This window comes from Podarcis pityusensis (assembly GCF_964106645.2).
Source record: "Podarcis pityusensis genome assembly, chromosome: 8".
Taxonomy (NCBI): domain Eukaryota; kingdom Metazoa; phylum Chordata; class Lepidosauria; order Squamata; family Lacertidae; genus Podarcis; species Podarcis pityusensis.
The window spans coordinates 10,144,221-10,169,920 of NC_138033.1; the positions used below are offsets into that span (position 1 = coordinate 10,144,221).

The 25,700-nt window shown below is 47.0% G+C and overlaps 1 protein-coding gene across 4 annotated transcripts; it reads left to right on the forward strand.

Annotated features, from left to right (window-relative positions):
• The first annotated feature begins 6,542 nt into the window (after window positions 1-6,542).
• On the forward strand, window positions 6,543-21,501 carry CEACAM19 (CEA cell adhesion molecule 19). Of its 4 annotated transcripts, none has more exons than XM_081019234.1 (8): window positions 6,543-6,694; window positions 8,054-8,361; window positions 11,053-11,424; window positions 15,038-15,227; window positions 17,224-17,276; window positions 18,574-18,668; window positions 19,807-19,848; window positions 20,859-21,501. In XM_081019234.1, the coding sequence occupies exons 2-8, from the start codon at window positions 8,310-8,312 to the stop codon at window positions 20,904-20,906; spliced, it is 852 nt and encodes a 283-aa protein (XP_080875360.1). In that variant the 5' UTR covers window positions 6,543-6,694; window positions 8,054-8,309; the 3' UTR covers window positions 20,907-21,501. The 4 variants fall into 4 exon arrangements, with proteins under 4 accessions (XP_080875360.1, XP_080875363.1, XP_080875361.1 ...); XM_081019235.1 differs by having other exon boundaries at window positions 6,581-6,729; XM_081019236.1 differs by lacking the exon at window positions 6,543-6,694 and adding an exon at window positions 6,804-6,825.
• Window positions 21,502-25,700: the final 4,199 nt, after the last annotated feature.

Here is a 25,700-nt window from a genome sequence, read left to right on the forward strand (position 1 = left end):
TTGACCACCACAGTCATCAAATCCATTTTCTCATTCATCAGATCCATCTTCTCATGCATCTGTTCCAACAAAGCACTTGTCTTGCATAAAGCAAGCACCAAAACTTCCTCCCAGCTCATATTTATTTCAAGGTCAAAAGGACTGGTCCCACGATCTTAATCTCACAGCTGTAGAGTCCTCAAGTAAACTGCAGCAACAATTTAGCAAGCTCCCTCTAGAGGCGACAATTTCTATTTGTATCCATCTTTTTAAAGCAAGTCCAACAAAGGAGAATTACTTTCATTTTTCAGATATTTTGTTTCTTTAGAATGCAAAAGGCAACATTGGAATCAGTTTATTTCTCTTCTTTAGCTATCTGTCAAAGTATTCCATTCACAGTCAGTAAACCTCTCCAACAATTTCTGTCTCTGACACCCCATTCCCAGGTTAGAGACGGTGGAAACTTATCTTTCTTCACTCCCTCTCCTGCAGGCATTAAACAAAGTCCCCCCCCACCTTTTCTCCTGCTTCCAAGGGGGTTTTAGTAGTTATAAATGAAGGAAGTTTAGGCTTTTTTAACGACTTTCCAGGCTTTAGCTTACAAGGTTTTTGCTTCAATCTATATACAAAAAGCGGAAGGCGGACTTCCTGTTTTGAACCTTCCCGCTTCGGTGCCAAATTAAGATATTTCTTGATCCAATTTTCCGTTTCTACTCACGGGTACTTGTTTTAAATCCAATTGTCCACAGGAAAAAGTCAGTGCTCTCCGGCAATGGCTGTGCGGCTTCACTCCGTGAAAGTAGCAATCAGTTCGCAGCACCGCGCCGCTCACCCCACTTCACTCCGGAACCCCGAAATGGGGTTCCCCGTGAGTAGGGGAGGCGCTCCTGGTACCCTGCCGAACCCCACGTTCCCAGGCTTCCTCCGCCTGGGATTTCTAGCGGGTCCCCACCTTCGCCGCGGCGGGAAGACCCAGTTTCCACGGAGCCAGTTCCTCCAGTCGGAGGAACTCCGCCATTCGCCGATGGCGCTAACCCGGAAGTCCTCAACGCAAAGGCTTCTTCCCCGTGGCCAGAAATTTCTCCTTTCATGCTGATCGGGTGTCTCTGGGATGTTGGAGACAGGGACCCTGCTGCGAAAATGGAAATAGACCTTCCCCACCCCCAGCAACCCCGAAAAACTACGCTTCTGCCCATAAGCAAATCAGGAACGAATGTGAGACGGATGCTCATTGTCGTATAATTGCCCCCAGAAAGAAATAGGAGAGAATGCTCAATTAATGACCAGACACAGTCTAACCTCCGTGTAGCCCTTGTGCAAGCAAATCAGGACAAACGCTCAATGCTGAGGTTGCCCAGAGGAACCCCAGGAGGAGGAGGGGACGGGAGAGATTGTCCCTTTGAGGAAAGTTTGAAAAAGTTGCCTATGTTTAGCCTGGAGAAGCGACGGTTAGGAAGCACGATAGCCATCTCCAAATATCTGATGGGCTGTCAATTATATGATGGAGCAAATATTTTCCTGTTGCTTCAGAGCGATGGCTTCACATTACCCGAGTGTTTGAGGAAGGAGTGTTTGTGCAGGAACTGGCTCGAGACATTGTAGTGCCTGAGGCGAACCACAAAATGGCGCCCCTCCCAGCCAGGGATGAAGGGCTGAGTGAAGATTTGCATCAGGAACAAGAGGAAATAGAGATCGAATTCGGAAACAAGGGAGACCAGCAGCACCTCCTATTCGCCAAGAGGCCCCAAGGAGCATGAAGCAGCTATTGTTGCCATCACGGCAACATCAGCCGTGGGCCTTGCATTCCTTGGAAGCCAGATATGCCGTCCTTGTGAATGCTGCTGCCTGAGGCAGTTGCCTCACACTGCCCCATGTGTAGGCCGGCCCAGGCCGTAGCGCAGGGGTAGGCAAACTAAGGCCCAATTGTCTTCTCAATCCAGCCCGCGGACAGTCCAGGAATCAGCGTGTTTTTACATGAGTAGAATGTGTCCTTTTTTAAAAAATGCATCTCTGGGTTATTTGTGGGGCATAGGAATTTATTCATCCCCCCCCTAAAAAAAATATAGTCCGGCCCACCACATGGTCTGAGGGACGGTGGACCAGCCCACAGCTGAAAAAGGTTGCTGACCCCTGCCGTAGCGCAATGCTAGAGAATCTGCCACAGAAGATCCTAAGCCCGATCCCTCACATCTCCCGGTAGGTAGTGTAGATAGTATTGAACTGTCGGGCCCGTTGCTGTTCAATGTCTTTGTAAATGACTTGGGTGAAGGAATTGAGGGGATGCTCATCAAATTTGCAGGTGACACCAAACTGGGAGGGGTAGCTAAGGTCGCAGAAGACAGAAGCAGAATTCAAAATGGCCTTAACGGATTGGAGAACTGGGCGCAAGCGAACAAAATGAATTTCAGTAGGGACAATTGCAAGGTTCTGCACTTAGGCAGGAAGAACCAGCTGCACAAATATAGGATGGAGGACACCTGGCTTACTAGCAGTACATGCGAAAAGGATCTAGGGGTCTTGGTGGACCATAAGCTGAACATGAGTCAACAGTGTGATGCAGCAGCAAAAAAAGCTAACACTCTTCCAGGCCGGATCAACAGAAATATAGTGTCCAGAAATATAGGGAGATCAGAGTACCACTCTATTCTGCCTTGGTCAGACCACACTTGGAATACTGTGTCTAATTCTGGGCACCACAATTTAAGAAGGGTGTTGACAAGCTGGAACGTGGGCAGAGGAGGGCAACCAAGATGATCAAGGGTCTGGAAACTAAGCCTTATGAGGAATGGTTGAGGGAGTTGGATGCATTTAGCCTGGAGAAGAGGAGACTGAGAGGAGATATGAAAGCCATCTTCAAATATCTAAAGTGTTGTCCTTTTGGAAGATGGAGCAAGCTTGTTTTCTCCTGCTTTGGAGGGTAGGACCCAAACCAATGGCTTCAAGTTAAAAGAAAGGAGATTCTGACTAAACACCAGGAAAAACTTTCTGATGGTAAGAGCTGTTTGACAGTGGAACAGTCCCCCACTGGAGGTTGTTGGCTCTCCTCCCTTGGACGTTTTTAAGCAAAGGTTGGATGGCCATCTGTCATGGATGCTTTAGCTGAGATTCCTGCATTGCAGGGGGTTGGACTAGATCAGCATTTCCCAACCTTGGGCCTCCAGCTGTTTTTGGACTACAACTCCCATAATCCTCAGCTAGCAAGACCAGTGGTCAGGGATGATGGGAATTGTAGTTCAAAAACAGCTGGAGGCCCAAGGTTGGGAAACACTGGACTAGATGATCCTTGGGTACCTTCCAACTCTATGATTCTATGGAGTTGGACCAGTGGACTGAGTCAGTGTAAGGCAGCTCCCTGCGAACTTCCTGATGCTCCAGGTTGTTTAATAGTGGTAGAGTTGGCCTTGGAAGAGGGTGGACTCGCCTTCCACCTACGAGGGAGGCTGTAGCACCAGATTTTCTGCATTGATAGCGGGTTGGATGCCTTGACCTTTGAGGTTCCTCTGAACTCTGTTCCTCCTTAAAGAGGAACAAGGCAGGAGATGTGAGGGTTGACTTGGCCTTGTGTGTGCTTTAATGTCAAGTTGTGGAAGCAGGCTTCAATGGCGAGGCCCAGACCCGGAACATCTGAAGGGAGGACCAAATCAGACACGGTGTTAAAGTGGTCTTATCCTCACCCAACTGTAGTATACATTTAAGGGATTACCGTATTTTTCGCTCTATAAGATGCACCAGACCACAAGACGCACCTAGTTTTTGGAGGAGGAAAACAAGAAAAAAAATATTCTGAATCTCAGAAGCCAGAACAGCAAGAGGGATCTCTGCGCAGTGAAAGCAGCAATCCCTCTTGCTGTTCTGGCTTCTGGGATAGCTGCGCAGCCTGCATTCGCTCCATAAGACGCACACACATTTCCCCTTACTTTTTAGGAGGGAAAAAGTGAGTCTTATAGAGCAAAAAATACGGTATTTCAGGCCTTCCAAGTGTCTCTATTTTCCAGGGACGTCCTCGATTTACAGAAGTTGTTCCAGTTTCTGATTTGATCCCGGAATGTCCCGCTTTCCCTTTTTTCCTTTTTTAAATATATTTTTTATTAAATTTTCTGTTTTACATTTCAAAATATTCATTTAAACAACCTGAAATAAATTACCTCCTTGCATATCGAACCAAACCATTCAGTAATCTATTGTTACATCCGTCAAAGCTTATTTACACTGTTTAATTCATCTTAATGCTACCAGCATTTTTAAATAAACACAATTCCCCCCATATATTCAGTAAACATTTTCCGGTCTTCTTAAAACGTACATTCTTCTTGTTCTCTTATTCTATATGTTAAATCTGCAAGCTGCACGCATTTCATCAGTTGTCCAGCTTTTCCTTAGGATGTCCCTGTTTTCTTTGGATAAATTTTGTAGGGTGTGTGAGCCATCTGAATACAGCCCTGTATCGGGAAGGGTTTTTTTGTTTTTGTTTTACTGTTTACTTTTTTATTATGTTTTATATATGTTGGAAGCCAGTCAGATGGGTGGGGTATAAATAGTAAAGTTGTTGTTGTTGTTGTTGTTGCTGTTGTTGTTGTTGAATAGGATGTCCCTATTTTCATCAGAGAAATGTTGGAGTATATGTGTATCGTGCCACTTTAAATAGCCACAGCTTCACCCAAAGGATTCTGGGAGCGGACGTTTGTTAAGGGTGCTAAGCAGAGCATGCCCAGCCATTAGGTAAGGTGAAACACCGCCTCAGGCGGTCAATGTCCCCAGGTGACATGCCTGCAGCTGCCCTGCCGCCTCTTTCAGTAATGGAGAAGCACTGCTGCTGGTGATGCCAATTTTGGGCAAGATCATGTCCATTTGGAGCGAGATCTCACTGAAAACAGGAGCCATCTTGCCTGAAAAATTGGCGCCATCTCCACCTGGGCAAGGCAGCAATTCTTGCCCCGGTGCTGAGAGTTGTTAGGCGGCCTCTTATTCTCCCCCCAGAACTACAATTCCCAGAGCTTTGCAGGGAGGGAGATTGATAGCTGAACTGCTCTGAATTGTAGCTCTTTGAGGGGGAATGGGGTCTCCTGACCACTCTCTGCCCCCTTAGCAAACCCAACACATCAGACGCGAGAAAGCATGAAAGGTCGTATCTCATTTGGTCCTGAGAATAAACAAGGATCTCTCTGAGCAAGTGCAGAGTGCAGTTCAGCCACCACTGCCTACGTGTATAACTTGGCAACTCTCTGCTTTGTTCTGGGTCAGGCGGCAAGGCGGCAAGGCACACAACCGCCACCCAAGGAACCCAGACTAACTAGCACAGAGACGCCTCTGCCAATGGATAACCTCTGGGTGACTCATTCACGCAAATTCCCAGCACCACAGTGCTGTTTGCAGCACTTTTTTTTAAAGTATGGGGCGGGGGAATCCCTCTTCCCAGGAAACTCTGAGAATTGTGCCTGTGGGAAGAGAATAGGGGCCTCCTGCAACTCTTAACTCCCAGAATTCTTAGCAACTCTCACCAATCACAGCTCCCAGAATTCTTTGGGGGGGGGGGGAAAGCCATGACTGTTTAAAGAAGATTCCCATCACAGAGCTAGAATTCCCAGAGTTCCCTGGGAAGAAAGATTGGTTGTTAAGCTACTCTATTATTGCAGGAATTTATGTATAGGTTGGGGGGGGGGCCGGTTGCCCCTCCAGCAGATATCATGCACATGCAGCCCACTACCAAAATCAGCACAATCGCTTTTGCGACTTTGTGATTTGTCCCCACAAAACACTTCATCACAGCTTCTTCCCATCTATTCAAAGGGCCTTTGCTGCACGACACCAAATGTAACAATTCACTGATAAATGTACTGGCTCACTGGGAAAACTTCAGAAATTCATATAGACATGTGAGCTCAGCTGCTCAGCAGCCCCTCTGCCTGAGTGATAGTCCCTGGCATCCTGATACCTGAGTGCCAGACAGGTGGCCATTCCAGAAATAACAAACCCAGATGAAGACAAAAGGGTGTGATTAACTTGGCTGGGAAATAGGGAAATGTAAATATCTCTTTTGTTACACTTGATGGGTGTTTGGTGGAGGGCAAGGGGAACCATGGGGCAGGGTCCAGGATGCTCAGATTACTGCCACCAGACCTCCCCTTTCATGATGTAACCGTGATGTAATTGGGGTGTGTGTGTGTGTAACGTGGGGATTAGCAGCTAATAAAAGTTTGGGGGTTCTTTTGTTCGGGGCTTCCATTTTGTTCCACCTTGTGGCATGACAGCCTTCAATAAAGACCAAGCCTACTGGCTGCTGTTTTGCTCTGGCATTCCTGGCTGGTGTCCTTGTTTTTTGTCCAAGGGAGCCCTCAGATTTCTCTGTTAACACTATGAATTGTAGCTCCATGAGGGGAATTGTGGGATGTATCTCTCCCGTTTTCTCAACAAGCAAACTTTGTGCGGCAGGCAGAAATCCAACCGGTGCAGCTTGGGCTGGCGACGGAGATTCTGTGTGCAACAGATAATTACACCCTGCCTGTCTCGGAAGGCACCCCGCTCCCTCCACCTCCCTGTACCCAAATGCCTGCAGCCAGCCCCACCTTTCCCATCTCTCTGTCACCCTGCCGTCTAACTAGTCAGGTCGGGTTAGGACTGGGAATGTGTGGGTGAGAAGTACAAGGGGAGAGGAAGGCAGGGAAGGCGGAGGCAGAAAGATCCCTTCCAGATCTTGTCTCCTCGTCCTCGGCGGAAGGTGAGAGAAAAGCAGAATTCTCTTTGTTTTTCCACGTAAGTGGCCAGAAGGGGTGAATGGTTTGTGCAGCGCTGTTATAACCCGATCCCAGGCACTGCGCAACTCAGAAGGAAGCCCTGCTGAATCTGGAAGCGAGTAATTATATGCGGAGCCTGTGTGCAATGGGTCAGTGGGTCTGGCTGTTAACCAGAAGGTTGGTGGTTCGAGTCCACCCAGGGATGGCTGTGGGCAGAGGAATCCCTTCCAACTCTATGAATCTGGACCCTGTTTTTTTGGGGGGGGGCAAGGAAAGATGGTTCTGGAGTGGGGAGCATATAAATCAATGTCAAAGCTAAAACAAGGATGACTCAGATTATTTAGAAGACATCTGAAGGCAACCCTGTTTAGGGAAGTTTTTAATGTTTGATGTTTTATCGTGTTTTTAATATTCTGTTGGGAGCTGCCCAGAGTGGCTGGGGAAACTCAGCCAGATAGATGGGGTACTGAATAATAATAATAATAATAATAATAATAATAATAATAATACAGTGGTACCTCTGGTTACGTACTTATTCATTCCGGAGGTCCGTTCTTAACCTGAAGCACCACTTTAGCTAATGGGGCCTCCCGCTGCCGCCGTGTCACCGGAGCACGATTTCTGTTCTCATCCTGAAGCAAAGTTCTTAACCCGAGGTACTATTTCTGGGTTAGCGGAGTCTGTAACCTGAAGCATATGTAACCCGAGGTACCACTGTAATAATTATTATTTCCTCAAACAGCATCAGTTGGGAGTATTAATCTGCGACATTCTACCAATACAGCATCCCCCTTCTTCTCCTTTTGCAAAAAAATCAGATTCCCCCACTCCGCTTTAGAGGTTTAGAGTATTGCTGCCATTGTTGCATTTCTATCTCACCTTCCTCCCGAAGAGCTCGAAGCCACACGCCTCCTTCTCCCTTGCTCTCTGTTCCATCTTCACAACAGCCTTGTGAGGGAGGATCGGCTGGGAGGCAGGGTCCGAGGTCAAGCTGCGAGCTTCATGGTTCAGCTGTGGGATTTGAACCCTGGTGGCGGCACCTCTGGCCCTCGTTTGGTACCCTAACCATTCTACTGCACTGCCACCTAACCATGGGGTGCTAGGATTCCTGGGAGGGGGGACCCTCTGAAGTCGGGTCCCAGAGAGGGGAGGTTTGTAGCTCACCCCACAACTTGCCCACGCCAGCCATGGCACAGAGCCAGCACACCTGGGCTGCTGGTTGGCTCAGTCGAAATTTTAATATCCCAGGACATTCCTGGCAGGCAGTGAGTCAGGCTTGAGCGCCTTTGACGCTGGCCTTGGGTGATGTTGTTGCTCCCGCCTCCCCACCCCCCATCCCACAGGCTCGCACCCCAAAGAGGCCAGACGGGCACCAGGAGGAGGAGGAGAAGGAGGAGGAAGCAGTAATTGGCATAGGATTCCGCCGGGATCAGTATCCTCTCGCAAGAGCAACGCGGACAAACCACCCTGTGGAATGGAACAAGGAAGAAACCCAGGTGCCCAGCTGATTGCCCAGTCTCGGTTTTAACCTCAGAAGTGTTCTTCTCGCTCGGAGGGATCATTTGGCAAACTTTGGCCAACTTCCACCAAAGAACCGCCATGCAGGGTTTGAGCAGCCGGGTCCCCTTTCCTGGGGAATTCCTGCTAGCAGGTGAGTTGATGACCGAGGAGTAAGCAATGCGAACAAGTCTGCCAGCTGTTTTTGGGGGGGCAGGGGATTGGTATGTAGGGTTGCCAACTGACCAGAAAACACCTGGCCCAGCCTGCTCTTCTGCTTTTAAGGAATTTTTTTTTGAAACATATTAAAATTATCGGGGGATGGTTGCCTGCCAAGTGTTCCAGATCAAACTATTGTTCAAGGGGACATCTATGGTAACACTTTGAAAGGTTTCTTAAATTAATTCTATTTATTGTAACAAGCTGCTCTGGAGGGTAAGACTCGAACCAATGGCTTCAAGGAGATTCTGACTAAACAGCAGGAAGAAGTTTCTGGGAGGAAGAGGCATTCAACAGTGGAAAAGACTCCCTCGGGAGATGGTGGATTCCCTTTCCTTGGAGATATTTTTAAACAGAGGTTGGACGGCCATCTGTCATGGATGCTTTAGTTGAGACTCCTGCATTGCAGAGGGCTGGACTAGATGACCCTTGGGGTCCCTTCAAACTCTGCAATTTTATGATTCTAACATAAAGACATTTTTTTTAAGAATCCTGAAGCTGGCAGCTCTATTAACAAGTGGAATGTTGAGGGTGCTTCTGTTCCCTGGCCTGGAGGCGATACAAAAGGAGGGGACACTTTTGCCTGTTTTAAGTTCTGCATGTTAAGCTGTCATTAAAGACAGAAGAGCAGGGTCAGTTTAAAAAGTTGGCAATTCCAGTTTATAGAGTTTGGGAGCATCGTAGAGAATCGGTCAGTGCTGAATGGGGTGGAGTCCAGCAACGTACGGCTGGCCAATGAGTCCTCAACGCTGGCGCACGTGGATTCATGGGCGATGGTGCCATCCGGGCAGAATTTGGGGGCACACAGCAAAATTAGTGGGAGGGCCTCCCCAGATTCAGCAAGTCCCAAAGTAGGGACATGGGTGGCTCTTTGGGTTAAACCACAGAGCCTAGGACTTGCCGATCAGAAGGTCGGCGGTTCGAATCCCTGCGACGGGGTGAGCTCCTATTGCTCCTGCTCCTGCCAACCTAGCAGTTTGAAAGCACGTCAAAGTGCAAGTAGATAAATAGGTACTGCTCCAGTAGGAAGGTAAATGGCATTTCCGTGCACTGCTCTGGTTCGCCAGAAGGGGCTTAGTCATGCTGGCCACATGACCCGGAAGCTGTACGCTGGCTCCCTCGGCCAATAAAGCGAGATGAGTGCCGCAACTCCAGTCGTCCACGACTGGACCTAATGGTCAGGGGTCCCTTTACCTTTACCTTACCTCTGTAAGTGAAAAAAATATATGAGGACCCCCCCAACACCCTGTAAAACCATTATCCCTGGTATTACTTGTATTGCAGGGGGTTAGACTAAATGACTCTGGAGGTATCTTCCAATTCTACGATTCTACCTAATTCAGCCTTTGCAAACCTGGGGCTGGTAGGAGCCACCCAAAACACCTAAATGGTGCCCGATTGGTAAAATCCTGACCTAATTTTACTGTGGTCAGTAGGCCAAACCTCTGACCACACAGCAGCAGGGGCTGGCTGAGAAGTTGGCAACTGTAGAACGTAGGAAGCTGTCTTATGCCACGCAAGACTAGTATTGTCTACACTGGCTGGCAGCAGCGCTCTAAGGGTTTCCACCTGAAGGTCCCTTTCATTTGGAGAAGCTGAGAATTGTCCCGGGCCTTCTGCACTCAAAGCAGCTGCTCTGCCACTGAGCTACGCCCCTTTCCCCTAGCGTCAGGGTTCTGCACATCTGCGAGTTCCTGCTGGACTGGGAACTGCTGGCAGCTGAACTGGTTCGAAGCTGGTTTGAATCTGTAGTGTGTAGACTAGGGTTGTAACTTTTTGACTCCCCCCGACAAAAAAAAAAAAAGCCATTTCCTGTAGCAAAGTGAACTTATGCTTAAACACGCCGGAAAAGGGAAATGAAAAGTTGGAATCACTGTAAAAGTTGGAATCTATTTCTCCTGTATTATAATACAGTCATACCTCGGGTTACAGACACTTCAAGTCTTCAAGTCGCGTTTTTTTGGGTTGCGGACTGCTGAAACCTGGAAGTACCGGAACGGGTTACTTCCGGGTTTCGGCAGTCGCACATGCGCAGAAGCACTAAATTGCGCTTTGCGCATGCGCAGAAGCAACAAACCACAACCCACGCATGCGCAGATGCGCCGCTGCGGGTTGCGAACGCTGAGGATTGAGAATGTGCATCCCACATGGATCACGTTCGCAACCCGAGCGTCCACTGTACATGCTATGCCTATTATACAGCTACTCATACAAAAACTGATTTATTGATTTTTGGGGAGGCCTTTCCTCAAAAGAAATGACCGTTCATTCCTTTGCTTCTAGGCAAAAGTTCATCTCACTAAGCCACAGGAGCATGAGGCTTTAAAAAAAAAATTAGAACCTTAGTGTAGACCAGGCATGGCCAAACTAGGCCCTCCAGCTGTTTTGGGACTACAACTCCCATCATCCCTAGCTAGCAGGACTGGCGATCAGGGATGATGGGAATTGTAGTCCCAAAACAGCTGGAGGGCCAAGTTTGGCTATGCCTGGTGTAGACATCTGCTGAGCCAGGTGAGCGATGGGGGGGGGTCAACTTTCAGACCAGTAGGATGCAGGTGATGATGGAGGATGCTGCGAGTACCTGCGGCCACCTACCCTGACCCTCCCTCCCTCTTGTCTCACGCAGCCTGCCTCGTGGGCTTGTGGGCTCCCCTGAGCCAAGCTACCATTGGCAGCGTCTCGGTCGTGTCCATCCCAGAGACCCCCCTCGAGGGTCAGAACGTCACGTTCGCAGTGGTCAACGTGACGGGCACCATCCGCGAGATCGACTGGTACCGAGGCGTGGCAACCGACGGCTCGACCCGGCTCTTCAGTTACTTCCCTGGGAATGGCAACCCGCAGCGGAACGGGGTGCAACATACGGGGAGGGAATTTGGCTTCCCCAACGGGTCCCTCCTCATCACCAGGGTCAGGCCCAACGACAGCAAGGTCTACACCGTGATGCTTCTCATGCGTCCCAAAGGCTCTCTCAAAGGGTCCATCGAGCTTCAGCTGGCACGTGAGTGTTTGGGCTCTCTCCCGCTGCCAATCTCATCGCCTCCCCCTGTTTCCTGTCTCCGTGGCTCAGGGCTGCAGCACGGAAATCTCCATTCCAGCCGCCGTTAAGAGTTTGTCAATGCTTAGCTTCGGAGATCCTCTTTTTTTTACCCCAACAGCTAAACAATTCTGCAACATTTCAAATTTAGCAACCAGTCTTTCCACCTGCGACTTCCACCTCCCTCCGTGGTCCCCCTAAAATTTCTGTTTATACCTTCACCTTATCACCAAAGGAAAACAAAAAGTTCACCCCCCACTCAAATCCTATTTGCATTTTAATATAGCGTATTTTTCGCTCTATAAAACGCACCAGGCTATAAGACGCACCTAGTTTTTGGAGGAGGAAAACAAGAAAAAAAATATTCTGAATCCCAGAAGCCAGAACAGCAAGAGGGATCGCTGTGCAGTGAAAGCAGCAGTCCCTCTTGCTGTTCTGGCTTCTGGGATAGCTGTGCAGCCTGCATTTGCTCCATAAGACACACACACACACGTTTCCCCTTACTTTTTAGGAGGGAAAAAGTGAGTCTTATAGAGCAAAAAATACGGTATTTACACTTAGTTGTTGTTATTTTTTATTTTAAGTATTCTGCAAACAGAATACTCTTCTGGGGTCTTTAAAAATTGTGGACGGGAAGGAATTTTGACTTCTCTCTTCCGCAAAAAGAAGTTGTGTCATCCGGACATTCCTTCCGAATCTCCTGTTTATTGTTTGCATGTATAACTTGGGAATGCTGGAGATGGCACGAGAAGATACTGGGCTGCTTGCTCCTGTTACATAACACAACTCAAAGCGCAATTAGCGTTATATAACCTCCCACTTCTTCCTTGTATGCAACTGTCAAATGGGGGCGTCGAATGACTGTAGCTGAGTGGTAGGAACATCTTCAGTGTGCGCAGAAGGTCAATTCCCAATGGCATCTCCCGGAAGGGGCAGGAGAGGATCGCTTTCGGAAAACCCGGAGAGTTCAGTATTGCCACAATGCCAAACTGGTGCATCTATTAGATCAGGGTTTGCCAGACTTGGGCCTCCAGCTGTTTTGGGACTACAACTCCCATCATCCCTAGCTAGTAAATCACTGTAAAAGTTGGAATCTATTTCTCCTGTATACATGCTATGCCTATTATACAGTTACTTATACAAAAACTGATTTATTGATTTTGGGGGTGGCCTTTTCTCAAAAGAAATGACTGTTCATTCCTTTGCTTCTAGGCAAAAGTTCATCTAATTAAGCTACAGGAGCATGAGGCTGTAAAAAAAGTTAGAACCTTAGTGTAGATCAGGCATGGCCAAACTTGGCCCTCCAGCTGTTTTGGGACTACAACTCCCATCATCCATAGCTAGCAGGGCCAGTGGTCAGGGATGATGGGAATTGTAGTCCAAAAAGAGGTGGAGGCCCTATTTTGGGAAACCCTGGGTTAGTTCAATCAAAGCAAAGATATTTAATGGGCTAAAGAGGTACCCTGTATTGCCCTGCATTGGGTTTTGCCAAACTACAACTCCCATCAGTGCCAACAAGCACGGCCAATAGGCAGGAGAGATGGGAGTTGTAGTTGAACAACATCTGGTGAGCCAAATGTTCCACACACCTGGTTTCAGTTGCCGGCAGAAGTGCACAGATTGAATAATAATAATAATAATTTATTATTTATACCCCGCCCATCTGGCTGGGCCTCCCCAGCCAATCTGGGTGGCTTCCAACACAAAATTAAAATACAGTAATACATCAAACATTAAAAGCTTCCCTAAACAGAGCTGCCTTCAGATATCTTCTAAAAGTCTGGTAGTTGTTCTCTTTGACATCTGGTGGGAGGGCGTTCCACAGGGCGGGCGCCACTACTGAGAAGGCCCTCTGCCTGGTTCCCTGTAACTTGGCTTCTCGCAATGAGGGAACCGCCAGAAGGCCCTCAGCGCTGGACCTCAGTGTCCAGGTAGAACGATGGGGGTGGAGACGCTCCTTCAGGTATTCTGGACTGAGGCCGTTTAGGGCTTTGAAGGTCAGTACCAACACTTTGAATTGTGCTCTGAAACGTACTGGGAGCCAATGTAGGTCGTTCAAGGCCAGTGTTAAGTGGTCTCGGTGGCAGCTCCCAGTCACCGGCCGCTGCAAGTCACTCATTTTATCAGCTGATGGGCTGAAATGCAGTTGAGGGTTCAACCAACAGGGGACCCAATGCATGTCCACTCCAAGGCTAGCCCCATTGAGTTCAGTAGGATTTACTCCTAGGATAATGTGTATAGGAGTGATGGGGAAATCTGGGCCTTCCAGATGGGCCATTGGCCACGTTTGCTGGGCCTGGTGGGAGTTCATGAGGCCGTCTTAAGGGTGGGATTTTGCAGGCAGTTGCCTTACACTGAGTTAGACCATTGGTCCATCGAACTCAGTATCGTCTACTAGGAATGGAGGAGAAACTGAAATCAGTCTGCATTAAAAGATGAACCTAGCAAATTATCACTTTCCGGAAGAATACAGGCACACCGAAACACAGCCATCCTTTGCAATCCACCCTTATCTGAATTTTGCGAATGGAGGAACAAGACTAGGATAAAACGTGCGACAAAATACACACCTTGGTGAAAATAACGTACAAAAAGGCATTATTCTGTGTGAAATTGTTCTGCAAAATGCACATTAAGCAAAAATAACATACAAAAGTGTGTTTTGGGAGAAATTTGTGCTAAGAGCATGACGAATTTTCGTGAAGGCCTTTTCCTTTTCTGAATGCAAACTGGTGAGGGCGTGTGGAGAACAGAATTTAAGACTTGCTGAGGGTGGGAAATGAGAAACTAAAACCAAAGGATTTGTCCATCCCTCTAGCCAACACTGAACAGCAGTTAGCTCTCCAGGGTTGTAGGAAGAGAGTCTCTCCCAGCCGTACCAGGAGATCCTGGGGTTAAAACCTGAGACCTTCTGCGTGGAAGCTGGATTGATTGATTGATTGATTTTATTTCCTTGCCGCTTTTTATTCAAACGAATCTCAACCAATAAATAACCATAATATAATAAAACGTAATACCACATTGCAAATACAGCATATATCATAATTAACAAATTATCAACTAAACAGTTGCCATCTATTAAAAAAACCTTAACAAAACAGCCACTAAAAAATAAGCTAAACTTCACAATTATGAAAACTCATGTGATTAACACATAATGCAGTGTTTAGAATCTATAAAACAATATTAAAAACATTAACAAAATAGCAATTAAAATATAAGCTGAGCACTAAACTCATTTTTAAATTTTTTTATTAGGAAATTTTATTTACAGACAAACACATAGACACAAAACAAAATTCATATTACACTAAGTTCATTCGCACAATCTCTGCACCCCCATGCTTCTGCCACTGAGCTACAGCCCTTGTCTAAAGATCACCCTCTTCTATGCAGCTGTTAGATGTTCAGGAAGCCTGTTCCCTTTTGTGTCCTACCTACTTTGCAGGGTCGTTGTGGAGAGCTGTGAGGACAAAGCTCTTTCCTGTCTCAAGCATTTGCTTGCTCCCTCGGTCGCTCGGTGGGACGCCTGCACCCGATTCTGGGTACTAACACCCATGTCCGTTCTCTTTCCTAGGCTCAACGACTACCACCCCACCCCCTACGACTCCCACCACAGAGCCGCCTCCTGCGAAGGAGCTCACCAAACCTCCTTTGATGCTGGGCTGGATTGTTGCTGGAGTCGTGGTTGGCATCCTGCTTTCGGGGGCTGTCGGGGCTGTCCTGGTCTACCGCTTCGTCTTACAGAAGGCAGACCCAGGCACAGGGTAAGGGGGAACAAGGGCTGTGTGTTTGGAGGGGTCATGAAGGTAGACCACTGAGTTGTAGAGTTTGGATGGGACCATGGAAGTCATGTAGTCCAAACTCCTGCAATGCAGAAATCTATCTGTATCTATCTATCTATCTATCTATCTATCTATCTATCTATCTATCATCTATCTATCGTCTATCTATCTCTATTATCTATCTAGCACTTTCTATCTATCTATCTCTCTATCTATCTATCTATCTCTATCATCTATCTATATCTATATCTATATCTATATCTATCTATATCTATATCTATATCTATATCTATCTATCATCTATCTATCTATCTATCTATCTATCTATCTATCTATCTATCTATATCTATCTATCATCTATCTATCTATCATCTATCTATCATCTATCTATCTATCTATCTATCTAATCTATATCTATATCTATCTATCTATCTATCTATCATCTATCTATCTATCTATCTATCTATCTATCATCTATCTATCTATCTATCTATCTATCATCTATCTATCTATCATCTATCTATCTATCTATCTATCTATCTATCTATCTATCATCTATCTATCATCTATCTATCTATCTATCTATCTATCTATCTCTATCATCTATCTATCTATATCTATATCTATCTATATCTATATCTATATCTATCTATCTATCTATCTATCTATCTATCTATCTATCTATCATCCATCTTCTATCTAACTATATCTATCATCTATCTATCTATCTATCTATCTATCTATATCTATCTATCTATCTACTATCATCTATCTATCATCTATCTATCTATCTATCTATCTATCTATCTATATCTATCTATCTACTATCATCATCTATCATCTATCATCTATCATCTATCTATCATCCATCTATCTCTATCTATCATATATCATCCATCTATATCTATATCTATCTATCTATCTATCTATCTATCTATCTATCTATCTATCTATCATCTATATCTATCATCATCTATCATATATCATCTCTCTCTCTCTCTCTCTTTCTCTCTCATCTCTCTCTCTCTCTCTCTCTCTCTCTCTCTCTCTCTCTTTATCTATCTAATTTAATTTTCTAAATTACATTTCAAAATATTCATTTAAACAACCTTAAATCAATGACTTCCCTTCTCTTTCGGTGGTTCATTTTGCATACCATACATCCGTGCATATTTTACATGAACTAAACCATTCAGTAATCTATTGCTACATCCATCAAAACTTATTTACGCTGTTGAAATTATCTTAATGCTACCAGTGTTTTTAAATAAACAAATCCCCCCCCATATATTCAGTAAACATTTCCCAGTCTTCTTTAAACATGCATTCTTCTTGTTCTCTTATTCTATATGTTAAGTCTGCAAGCTGCGCGTATTCCATCAGTCTAAGTTGCCATTCTTCTTTGGTTGGGACCTCGCTCGTTTTCCATTTTTGGGCTAACAAGACACGGGCTGCGGTTGTGGCGCACATAAATAGTCTTTTTTGACACCTGGGAATTTCCCTCTGAATTATCTCCAACGACAAAGACTCTGTTTTTGTTTGTTTTTTGAAAATGTACTTTTAATCATTTTTTTCAATTCATTATATATCATTTCCCAGTATTCTTTTACCCTTGTTAAAGGAGACATTGCTGAAATCTCAAGCATTTGTAACAGAGAGCCATCCAACCTCTGTTTTAAAACCTTCAAGGAAGGAGAGTCCACCAGCTTCTGAGGGAGACCATTCCACTGTCAAACAGCTCTTACTGCCAGAAAGTTCTGCCTCATATTTAGTCGAAATTTCCTTTCTTGTAACTTGAAGCCATGAGTCCTGCCCTCTTCCATGTGGCAGCCCTTGAGATATTTGAAGATGGCTTTCCTATCTCCTCTCAGTTCCCTCTTTCCCAGGATAAACAAACCTTGCTCCCTCAATCGTTCTTCATAAGCGAAATGTAGATACGTCAGTGGGCAACCTCTCACCCATTCAAATTTGTTTCTAGGATGCCCACAAGACTGGATCCAAGAGGGAAAAAGCCACCAGCACCCAAACATGGTGAGTGACCTCCTCTAGAGTATTTGAGAGTCCGGGGATCCACTTTCCCCCTGCAAACAGTGGTGCGTGCGTGTGCTTTGAGTGGGATATCGCTTTGTTCTAGCAAACGGGATGTTAGCCCTGTGTACCTGAAGAAGCGTCTCCACCCCCACCGTTCCGCCAGGACACTGAGATCCAGTTCTGAGGGCCTTCTGGCGGTTCCCTCAATTCAAGAAGTGAGGTTACAGGGAATCAGGCAGAGGGCCTTCTTGGTAGTGGCGCCCGCCCTGTGGAACACCCTCCCATCAGATGTCAAGGAGATAAACAACTATCTGACTTTTAGAAAACATCTGAAGGCAGCCCTGTTTAGGGAAGTTTTTAATGTGTGACATTTTGATGTATTTTTAATCCTTGCTGGAAGCCGCCCAGAGTGGCTGGGGAAACCCCGTCAGATGGGCTGCATATAAATAATAGGATTATTATTATTAGCCTACTAGAATCTTGATAAGGGACGCAGGTGGCGTTGTGGGTTAAACCACAGAGCCGAGGACTTGCCAATCAGAAGGTCGGCGGTTTGAATCCCCGTGACGGGGTGAGCTCCCGTTGCTCGGTCCCTGCTCCTGCCAACCTAGCAGTTTGAAAGCACGTCAAAGTGCAAGTAGATAAATAGGTACCGCTTCGGCGGGAAGGTAAACCACGTTTCCGTGCGCTGCTCTGGTTCTCCAGAAGCGGCTTAGTCATGCTGGCCACATGACCCGGAAGCTGTACGCTGGCTCCCTCGGCCAGTAAAGCGAGATGAGCGCCGCAACCCCAGAGTCAGCCACGACTGGACCTAATGGTCAGGGGTCCCTTTACCTTTACTTAGAATCTTGATAATAACGCAGCTCAGCAGCAGCCTAAGAACATAACAATAGCTCTATTGGATCAGACAGTGGCCTCTCAAGTCCAGCATCCCTTGCTCACAGGGACTAAGCAGACACCCATGCATGGGTGTAGCCATGATTTTTGTTGGGGGGGGTAGGACCTCATATTTGTATTGATTTGTATTGGTTTGATGGGCCACTGCTGCTCCCATTAGCTACGCTGGGGAGAGGCTGGGGAAACCCAGCCAGATGGGTGGGGTATGAATAATAAATTGTTATTATTAAATTACTATTTTGCCTTTGCACTCCTGGCAGCTGGGGGGGCAATGGCTCTCTCTCTTCGCCTGTAGTTTCCAGCAACAAGGTTGTTGTGAGAACGACATGCTATGCAGTTCTGAGGCATGTGCAGAATCGACAAACGTTACTGGTGATTTGTTCTAATCTCTGCTTTCCAGGTGACAAGGAGCCCATTTATGAAACGATGGATTCGCCTGTGGAATCGCCCAGAGTAGAAGGGAAGGAGCCTCCGCCAATGTCTGGACCTCTCCCTGTAAGTCAAGGCATGGATGACCAGCCAAACGCCCTTGACTCAACCGCTCCTTGGTTAGGTTCTGCAAATGGGGTGTGATGGGACTGAGAGGATTAGGAGTGGCTGGGAGCGGGATTTCTAAGTCAATGAACTCCACCGTGCAACTCCCTTGGTCCTGATCCGGACTCTTGGAATTCCAAAGGTTCTGTATGAATTCGTTGGAACGGCCCTTTCTTCTGCACATTTGAGAGTCTGTGTGCCTAAGGGTGAATTTGTCAGGGACCGTGCTGAGGAGGGTGGGAGCCTCCCCCTCCCCCTGCTCCTGATCCGGATCCTGAATCTTCCCAGGAGCAAGAGGACAGTATAGATTTGGAACAGCGGTTTGCAGAGGGACATAGTTCAGAAGGCAGAAGCTGGGAAATACTGGATGGAGAACAGCTAGGAGAAGAAACTCTGGAAGAGAGAGGGTTAACAGATTCACAGTCCCTGGACAACATTCACCCCCCCTTCTCCAAAGTCACGGAGAGCTCAGAAAGTGGCAGAACAGAAAGCACAGAGGGCACAAGCTCAGATTACAAGACGTAGGAGTGATGTAGATTAATAGGGACAGAAGGGGGTGAAATCCTTAATTGGGAGCACCGCCATTCTAGGAGATTGTTTCTTTGTTCTCTCGCTGTATAAAAGTTTCTAACTGGTAAGAAAACTCCTTTCCCTTTGCTCTGCTTATCTACTGCCACGGGGGAGGAAGCCTGACAGAATTTAAAGGACTCCCCCGGCCAGTGGCATAGCTAGAGGGGCAAATGTTGTGGATTGCCCCGGGCGGCACTTACCTTTGGGGGTGGCATGCCGAAGCCCAAGGTGGTTTTCCAGCCCAGACGCCCTGAGAGCCCAGCATGTCACTCGCAAAAGCTGCTTGGGGCTGGGTTCATAGTGTGTGCAAGCTGTTGTGTGTCCCCGGCGCCGCTCTGGTGGCCGAGAAGGATGCAACAGGCACGCACCAGCCCCATGAGTGGTGCTGAGCTTGCAGGTTCCCCAAAACACCACGTCCCTCCCCGCCACCAAGGAGCAAAATCTCAGCAAAGGGAGGATCAAAATGAAGCCCACCCTTTCACGATGATCCAATCTTTTTCATTGCCCACCATATTCTTTCTCTTCACAGCCTCTGCCGGGTCCTTGCCCCGGACTGGACACAAACTACATGGTAAGTTCTTAACCCTGTGGGAAGCTTAACTGGACTTTTCATTTCTTCCTATATCCATAGAAATGTAAGCCCGTCGTCACGCTTTGCAGTTTGCAAGCCGGCCCGACCACTGGGACTACAAAGGGAAGCATCGCCTGACATCGCTATGAAGTCAGGTGATTTGACAGGTGGGCATCTGTCACCTTTGGCCTGCCAGGAGCTTGGGAAATCAAGATCTGCCCTGCCAGCCAGGAAAGGTCCCAGACCTTTCCGCCGCAAGGGATGGGGCAGGTGGGGTTGTTGTGAGCTATAAGGGGAGGGAAGCGGGTGGCGGTGAGGTCTAAGGCTGGGTAGGCTGGGTTGGTGAGCAGAGGATCACCATCTCTGGGCAACCTTTGGAAGGTCATAGAGTAGAATCTTAGAGTTAGAATGAACCTAAGGGTCATCTAGTCCAACCCCCTGCAATGCAGGAATATGCAGCTGTCCTGTACGGGGACTGAACCTGCGACTTTGGCGTTATCAGTACCAAGCTTTAATCAACAGCTTGGGACCAGTTTACCTGTGAGATTGCCTTATCCGATTTATTCCCGCACGGCATTTATTCCTGCATTGTGGGGGGCTGGACTAGATGACCTTTGGGTACGTTCCAACTCTACAATTCAATTCTATGGCGGCTCCAATCTGTGGAGCTGGTGCCAGATAATATTCATTCCACATGAGAACTCCTTGTCTATTGACGCCAGGCAGGCACCTTCCTTGTACTCTTCTGCACACCTATTAGAAACATTTTTGTTTAGGCAAGCCTATTTAAGTCACGTAGAATGCTGGCGTGGACTTTCATCCGGTTATTAGCTTAGCGTTGACTCTTAATTATTTTGTGCAGGTGTTAAATTGCTGTTTTGAGCTGGTTTTTACAGTTGATCTTATAGTTTTATTCGTTTGGTGAACCGATTTGAGGTTGTTTTGCAATCAAGAGGTAGATCAGCTTTGTGAAATTAATAAACAGGGTTCCTTTCCTCTTTAATTTTTAGGAGTTGCTTCGCAGAGCAGAATCCATTTACGCCGAGATCAAGAGGTGATTCCTTGCCTTGAAAGATGCTCCTCTGACTGCCCCCCTCCCCCGTGCCAGCTCCCCCGCTCCCTGAGAACTGACCCATTCCAGTATTTTGGGATGTGAATTCTCCATCTCCTGTCATTTTGCTCTCTCTTGTCTGCTGCTGGCAGGATCTAGAATCCTTTCGCCTTAAGACTGTGCATACAGCGAAGAATTTCAACCTACCGCCAAGTTCAAAGGCGATTGAGCCCAGGACTTTTCTCCTGATGGGATGGAGGAGCAAGACAGAGCTTGCTGTTGCCTGGGCAGTTCGATCTCATCTCTTCCTAAAAATGGACCACCATGCGTGGCTAAAGTCTTGCTCCTTTTCAAGGAACCCTGGCGGCGGGAGGAAATATTTCTGCTTGCGATTGCGATTATTTTGGTCATCTGGGCTTTTTCGATAATCCCATTTTTGTGTGTGTTTTTTTAATAGCAGCAATCTGCTTTGGTGCTCAGAAAGTCTTTCTGTTTCCTGGAGGGCTGCTCTGCAAAGTGTTGGAGGGGTGCTCTGACTCCCCCCACCCACAAGAACTACTTTCTTTGCAAGCTGTAGATCAGGAAATGGGAGGCCACACACACACTCTTTCAGGTCATCCGTATAGTTCAAGCTATGGTTTTCCCAGTAGTGATGTATGGAAGTGAGAGCTGGACCATAAAGAAGGCTGATCACCTAAGAATTGATGCTTTTGAATTCTGGTGCTGGAGGAGACTCTTGAGAGTCCCATGGACTGCAAGAAGATTCAACCTATCCATTCTGAAGGAAATCAGCCTTGAGTGCTCACTGGAAGGACAGATCCTGAAGCTGAGGCTCCAATACTTTGGCCACCTCATGAGAAGAGAAGACTCCCTGGAAAAGACCCTGATGCTGGGAAAGATGGAGGGCACAAGGAGAAGGGGACGACAGAGGACGAGATGGTTAGTCAGAGTTCTCGAAGCTACCAGCATGAGTTTGACCAAACTGCGGGAGGCAGTGGAAGACAGGAGTGCCTGGCGTGCTCTGGTCCATGGGGTCACAAACAGTCGGACATGACTAAACCACCACCACCACCACAACAACAGGGCTCTTCCAGAACACCTCTATTTTAAGCCTGAATTCAACCGTGCCCTGGAAAATTCAGGTTAAACAGTGATCGTTGAGGGGGAGGTCTTGCTCAAAACCCTGCTTCCCCCAGAGATCTGACTTTTTGCAAGAAGGAAGCTGTGGGGGTGATTCTTGCTTTGACGCAACATCCTCTGACCTCCCCACAAAACAGATCGGAACGGATACTCTCTAAATCGCTGGAGTCTCTAATCTGTTTGGAAGTGCCCTTAGTTTAGGATCTTTCCTTCCTTCCTTTCCCACACATGTGAGGTTTGAAAAGTCTCTTCTGCGTAGTCAGCACTTTAGACTAAAGCAAAGATATGTATTAGATTGGAGGGGTGCGTGGATGTCAGCCTTGTCAGATTTTCTTCTTTCTTTTTTACATGAATCCCCAGAGCTACAAACCACTGCTGGTTATAAAAGATAGGCTGTAAAGGGTTTTTGTTTTTAGTCGGATGCTGTCAGCCTGGGTAGCTCAGTTAGTTAGAGCATGGTGCTGATGATGCCAAGGTTGCAGGTTCGATTCCCGTATGGGATAGCTGCATATTCCTGCATTGTAGGGGTTGGACTAGATGACCCTTGGAGTCTCTTTATGATTCTGAATACTCCTTGCTAGGAATCGCAAGCAGGCTTTGGGTTGGCCATCAATGGGACAGGATCCTGGAATAGGCTGTCCAGTGGCCTGATTCAGCAGCTTCTTCTTATTGCTATGCTCTTAATTAAAGAGCAGGATGCCCCCGTTCTGAGCCTTGGGATGAGTTTTCAGTGCCACAGCTGAACTGAGTTTACAGTCCTTTGGCAAAAAACAACCCCACCTCCGCTCCCGGTGAGCTTTCTTCATTTCAAGCAGTCTATCTGATATAGGGAATGTCGTGTTGTTATCACTGTCAAACAAACGGAGAGCCAGGGGACCCGGCTGCAAGTCGACCAGATGTCTATGCTTAGATATTGTTGTAGCAAAACGGTATATAAATTGTTGAAATAAATAAATGAAGTAAGGTATCAGTCGACCCTGATGTACTAGGACTATGGGAAATGATGGCTCAATTGGGCAGGCAAACCCTATGAATTGAGCAACGTTGTGGCTCTGAGTATAGCCCTTGAATTGGGGATCCGGACCAGAACTAGGCCCCTAAGTCCACACACACACAAAAATCCACTCCTGGTTTTCCCTCTTATCAAAGTGTTCTTTTTTCTTTAGCGTGCTAATTTGGGCTTGTCTACATTTCTGGTTAGGGATGTGGGTGGCGGTGTGGGTTAAACCACAGAGCCTAGGATTTGCTGATCAGAAGGTCGGTGGTTTGAATCCCCGCGACGGGGTGAGCTCCCATTGCTCAGTCCCAGCTCCTGCCAACCTAGCAGTTCAAAAGCATGTCAAAGTGCAAGTAGATAGATAGGTACCGCTCCGGCGGGAAGGTAAACTGTGTTTCCGTGCGCTGCTCTGGTTCACCAGAAGTGGATTAGTCATGCTGGCCACATGACCCGGAAGCTGTACTCCGCTTCCCTCGGCCAATAAAGTGAGATGAGCGCCGCAACCCCATAGTCAGCCACGACTGGACCTAATGGTCAGGGGTCCCTTAATCTTAACCTTTACACTTCTGGTTGGTCCCTGCCTAGCAAGCATGGGTCCGAGAGGTTTCCCCACACTTTCTAGGCACAGGTCTGAGCGGTTTCCTCATTCCTGGAAAACCTGGAAATCGGAACAAATGACAACCCTCAGAAGATCCAACTGCTGTTCCGACTCAGCACTAAACCACAGGTTTTCCTGGGGGAAGGCGGCGAGGCAAATGGAGGTGTCAAAAAGCCCTTAGAAGGGCTGGGTGCACTTTTAGTTTAAATACCTGGGCATCAAAAACCCTGGCAAGTCACCCAGAGATCTATGTGCAGGTCTTCCTGCCCACACCCGGCCTAACCCCTTTCATGCAGGGTGGGCAGGAGGAAGGACCAATAAGCTCTTTAGAAATCTGCCATGTGGCTGCAGCAACCTCTTGTTTATCAGACATCTAAGGCTGTTGCCACATGTTCTGCCTGAACAGGCTGGTCTGATCTGTAAAAGTTTCATTCTGATGTATTTATTATTTTCAACTAGCAACTTCATACCTGACAGTGCTTGGGGATTCTAAGGCTTATCCTCACTTCTGGGAAAATCTGTGATTCATTGCTGAATCTGAACAACCAGGAATCAGGTTTTCATTCCCCTTAACTGAGTTCTTCTTGCCCCCATCCCCGAGACACGAGAAATCCTCTTTCTGCTTAGAGTAACATCCAGCCTTTGCTGTGGATGCAACTCTGGCGACAGTCATTTTGTTTGGAGTCCAACCCCCACACTGACCATGTTTCGAAAGGCACAGCCTACCAGCTTGGTTTAAAATACCGTCCAATTTTGTGCCGTAATAAATGGAAATCTGCCCTTATTCCCTTATGGGGGACACAAGAGCCCTTATAGAGTCCTTTGCAGGTTCTCCATCGGTCGGAGAAAATAACAGAGGCCAACCAGAGAATATTGAGAAGCAAAGCAGCCAGTAAGCCTGATCTTTATTGAACTGTTGCAACAGGGTGCCCCCTTCACACGCAGAAGAAGGAGGAGGACCCAGAACCCAGGTGTGTCCGCCCTTATATAAGCATTTTAAATTGCCCACTCTGGAGTCCAAGACCACCCCTAGACACATCATACCTACATTACAGAAAGGGCGGTCTACAGCAGAAATCTGAGTGCATTGTTTATCTCCTGTCGTTGTTTATCTCCTGTCTGGCAGGTTACCTGTTAATACTTACTTGATTGGATACCCTGGGGAGCCTGGCCAGTCTTTTGTAATGATAAATACTTAGTTCCTGAGCCAGGTCACAGACTCACCCTATTCATACACAGATATACCCTTAAGACAGGTTTTGTGAAGGAAAAGACAATGGGGAGGCTTTTCCTTTTTCCTTTGACCTTGCAGAGAAAACATCTGGTCAGTTGGGGAGCCAAAATGGATCCAGGACTGCCCTCCTGTGCTGCCTCAGACATGTGGCTCGTACATTTATGTACGTGTTTGCTTGGTACCTTTATGAACATTTATTATATATATAAGACCTTAATATTTCTATTTCAGTGTGAACACAGACAAAAAACTATTCCCTGATCTCGTGAACCGTCATGCAAAATTCGGCCAAGGCATCCAAAGAGGTCCAAATTCACAGCGAACATACCGCTTTCCAAAGCAGGTATTAGACCCACCAATTTAATCTTTCCTAAGTGGATGCTGCTCATCTTGACTGCCGAGAGCATCCCTTGAGAGAAGACGCAAAGACGTTTCGGTGATAAGGGAGGCCTGTTATTATTTGTAATATGGGAGGCCTGTTATTATTTGTAATATGGGAGGCCTGTTATTATTTGTGACCTGCTACCCGAGAGTGTTTTGCTAGGAAATTCGCCCCAGTTGGTTTCAAGATGGGAAATGTTTAACAGAGTCACAAGATGTAACAAAGCAGGTTTCTGTTATGGGAGAAAGTTGCGTTTAGCCATTTAAGGAATGCAAATAGAGAGGAAATGTCCCTGACACTGGGGAGAGGGGGGAGGAAAAGGGGCAGAAGGTGTTTGTGTGGAAGGTCCAAGTGAGGCGTCATCGCTCACTACCTTAATGCTTAAAGCCCACAGTTCACTAAGGCTGAGGGTCTGGGAAGAGGATGGCCCCAGCCTTAGCGGCCCCATAG

Excerpts from the sequence above, each read along its gene's own strand:
- CEACAM19 (XM_081019234.1), top strand. The coding sequence starts at position 8,310 with ATGCAGGGTTTGAGCAGCCGGGTCCCCTTTCCTGGGGAATTCCTGCTA. Across the intron at positions 11,425-15,037 it reads CATCGAGCTTCAGCTGGCAC|GCTCAACGACTACCACCCCA; the intron begins GTGAGTGTTTGG and ends TCTCTTTCCTAG. Across the intron at positions 19,849-20,858 it reads GACTGGACACAAACTACATG|GAGTTGCTTCGCAGAGCAGA; the intron begins GTAAGTTCTTAA and ends TTTAATTTTTAG.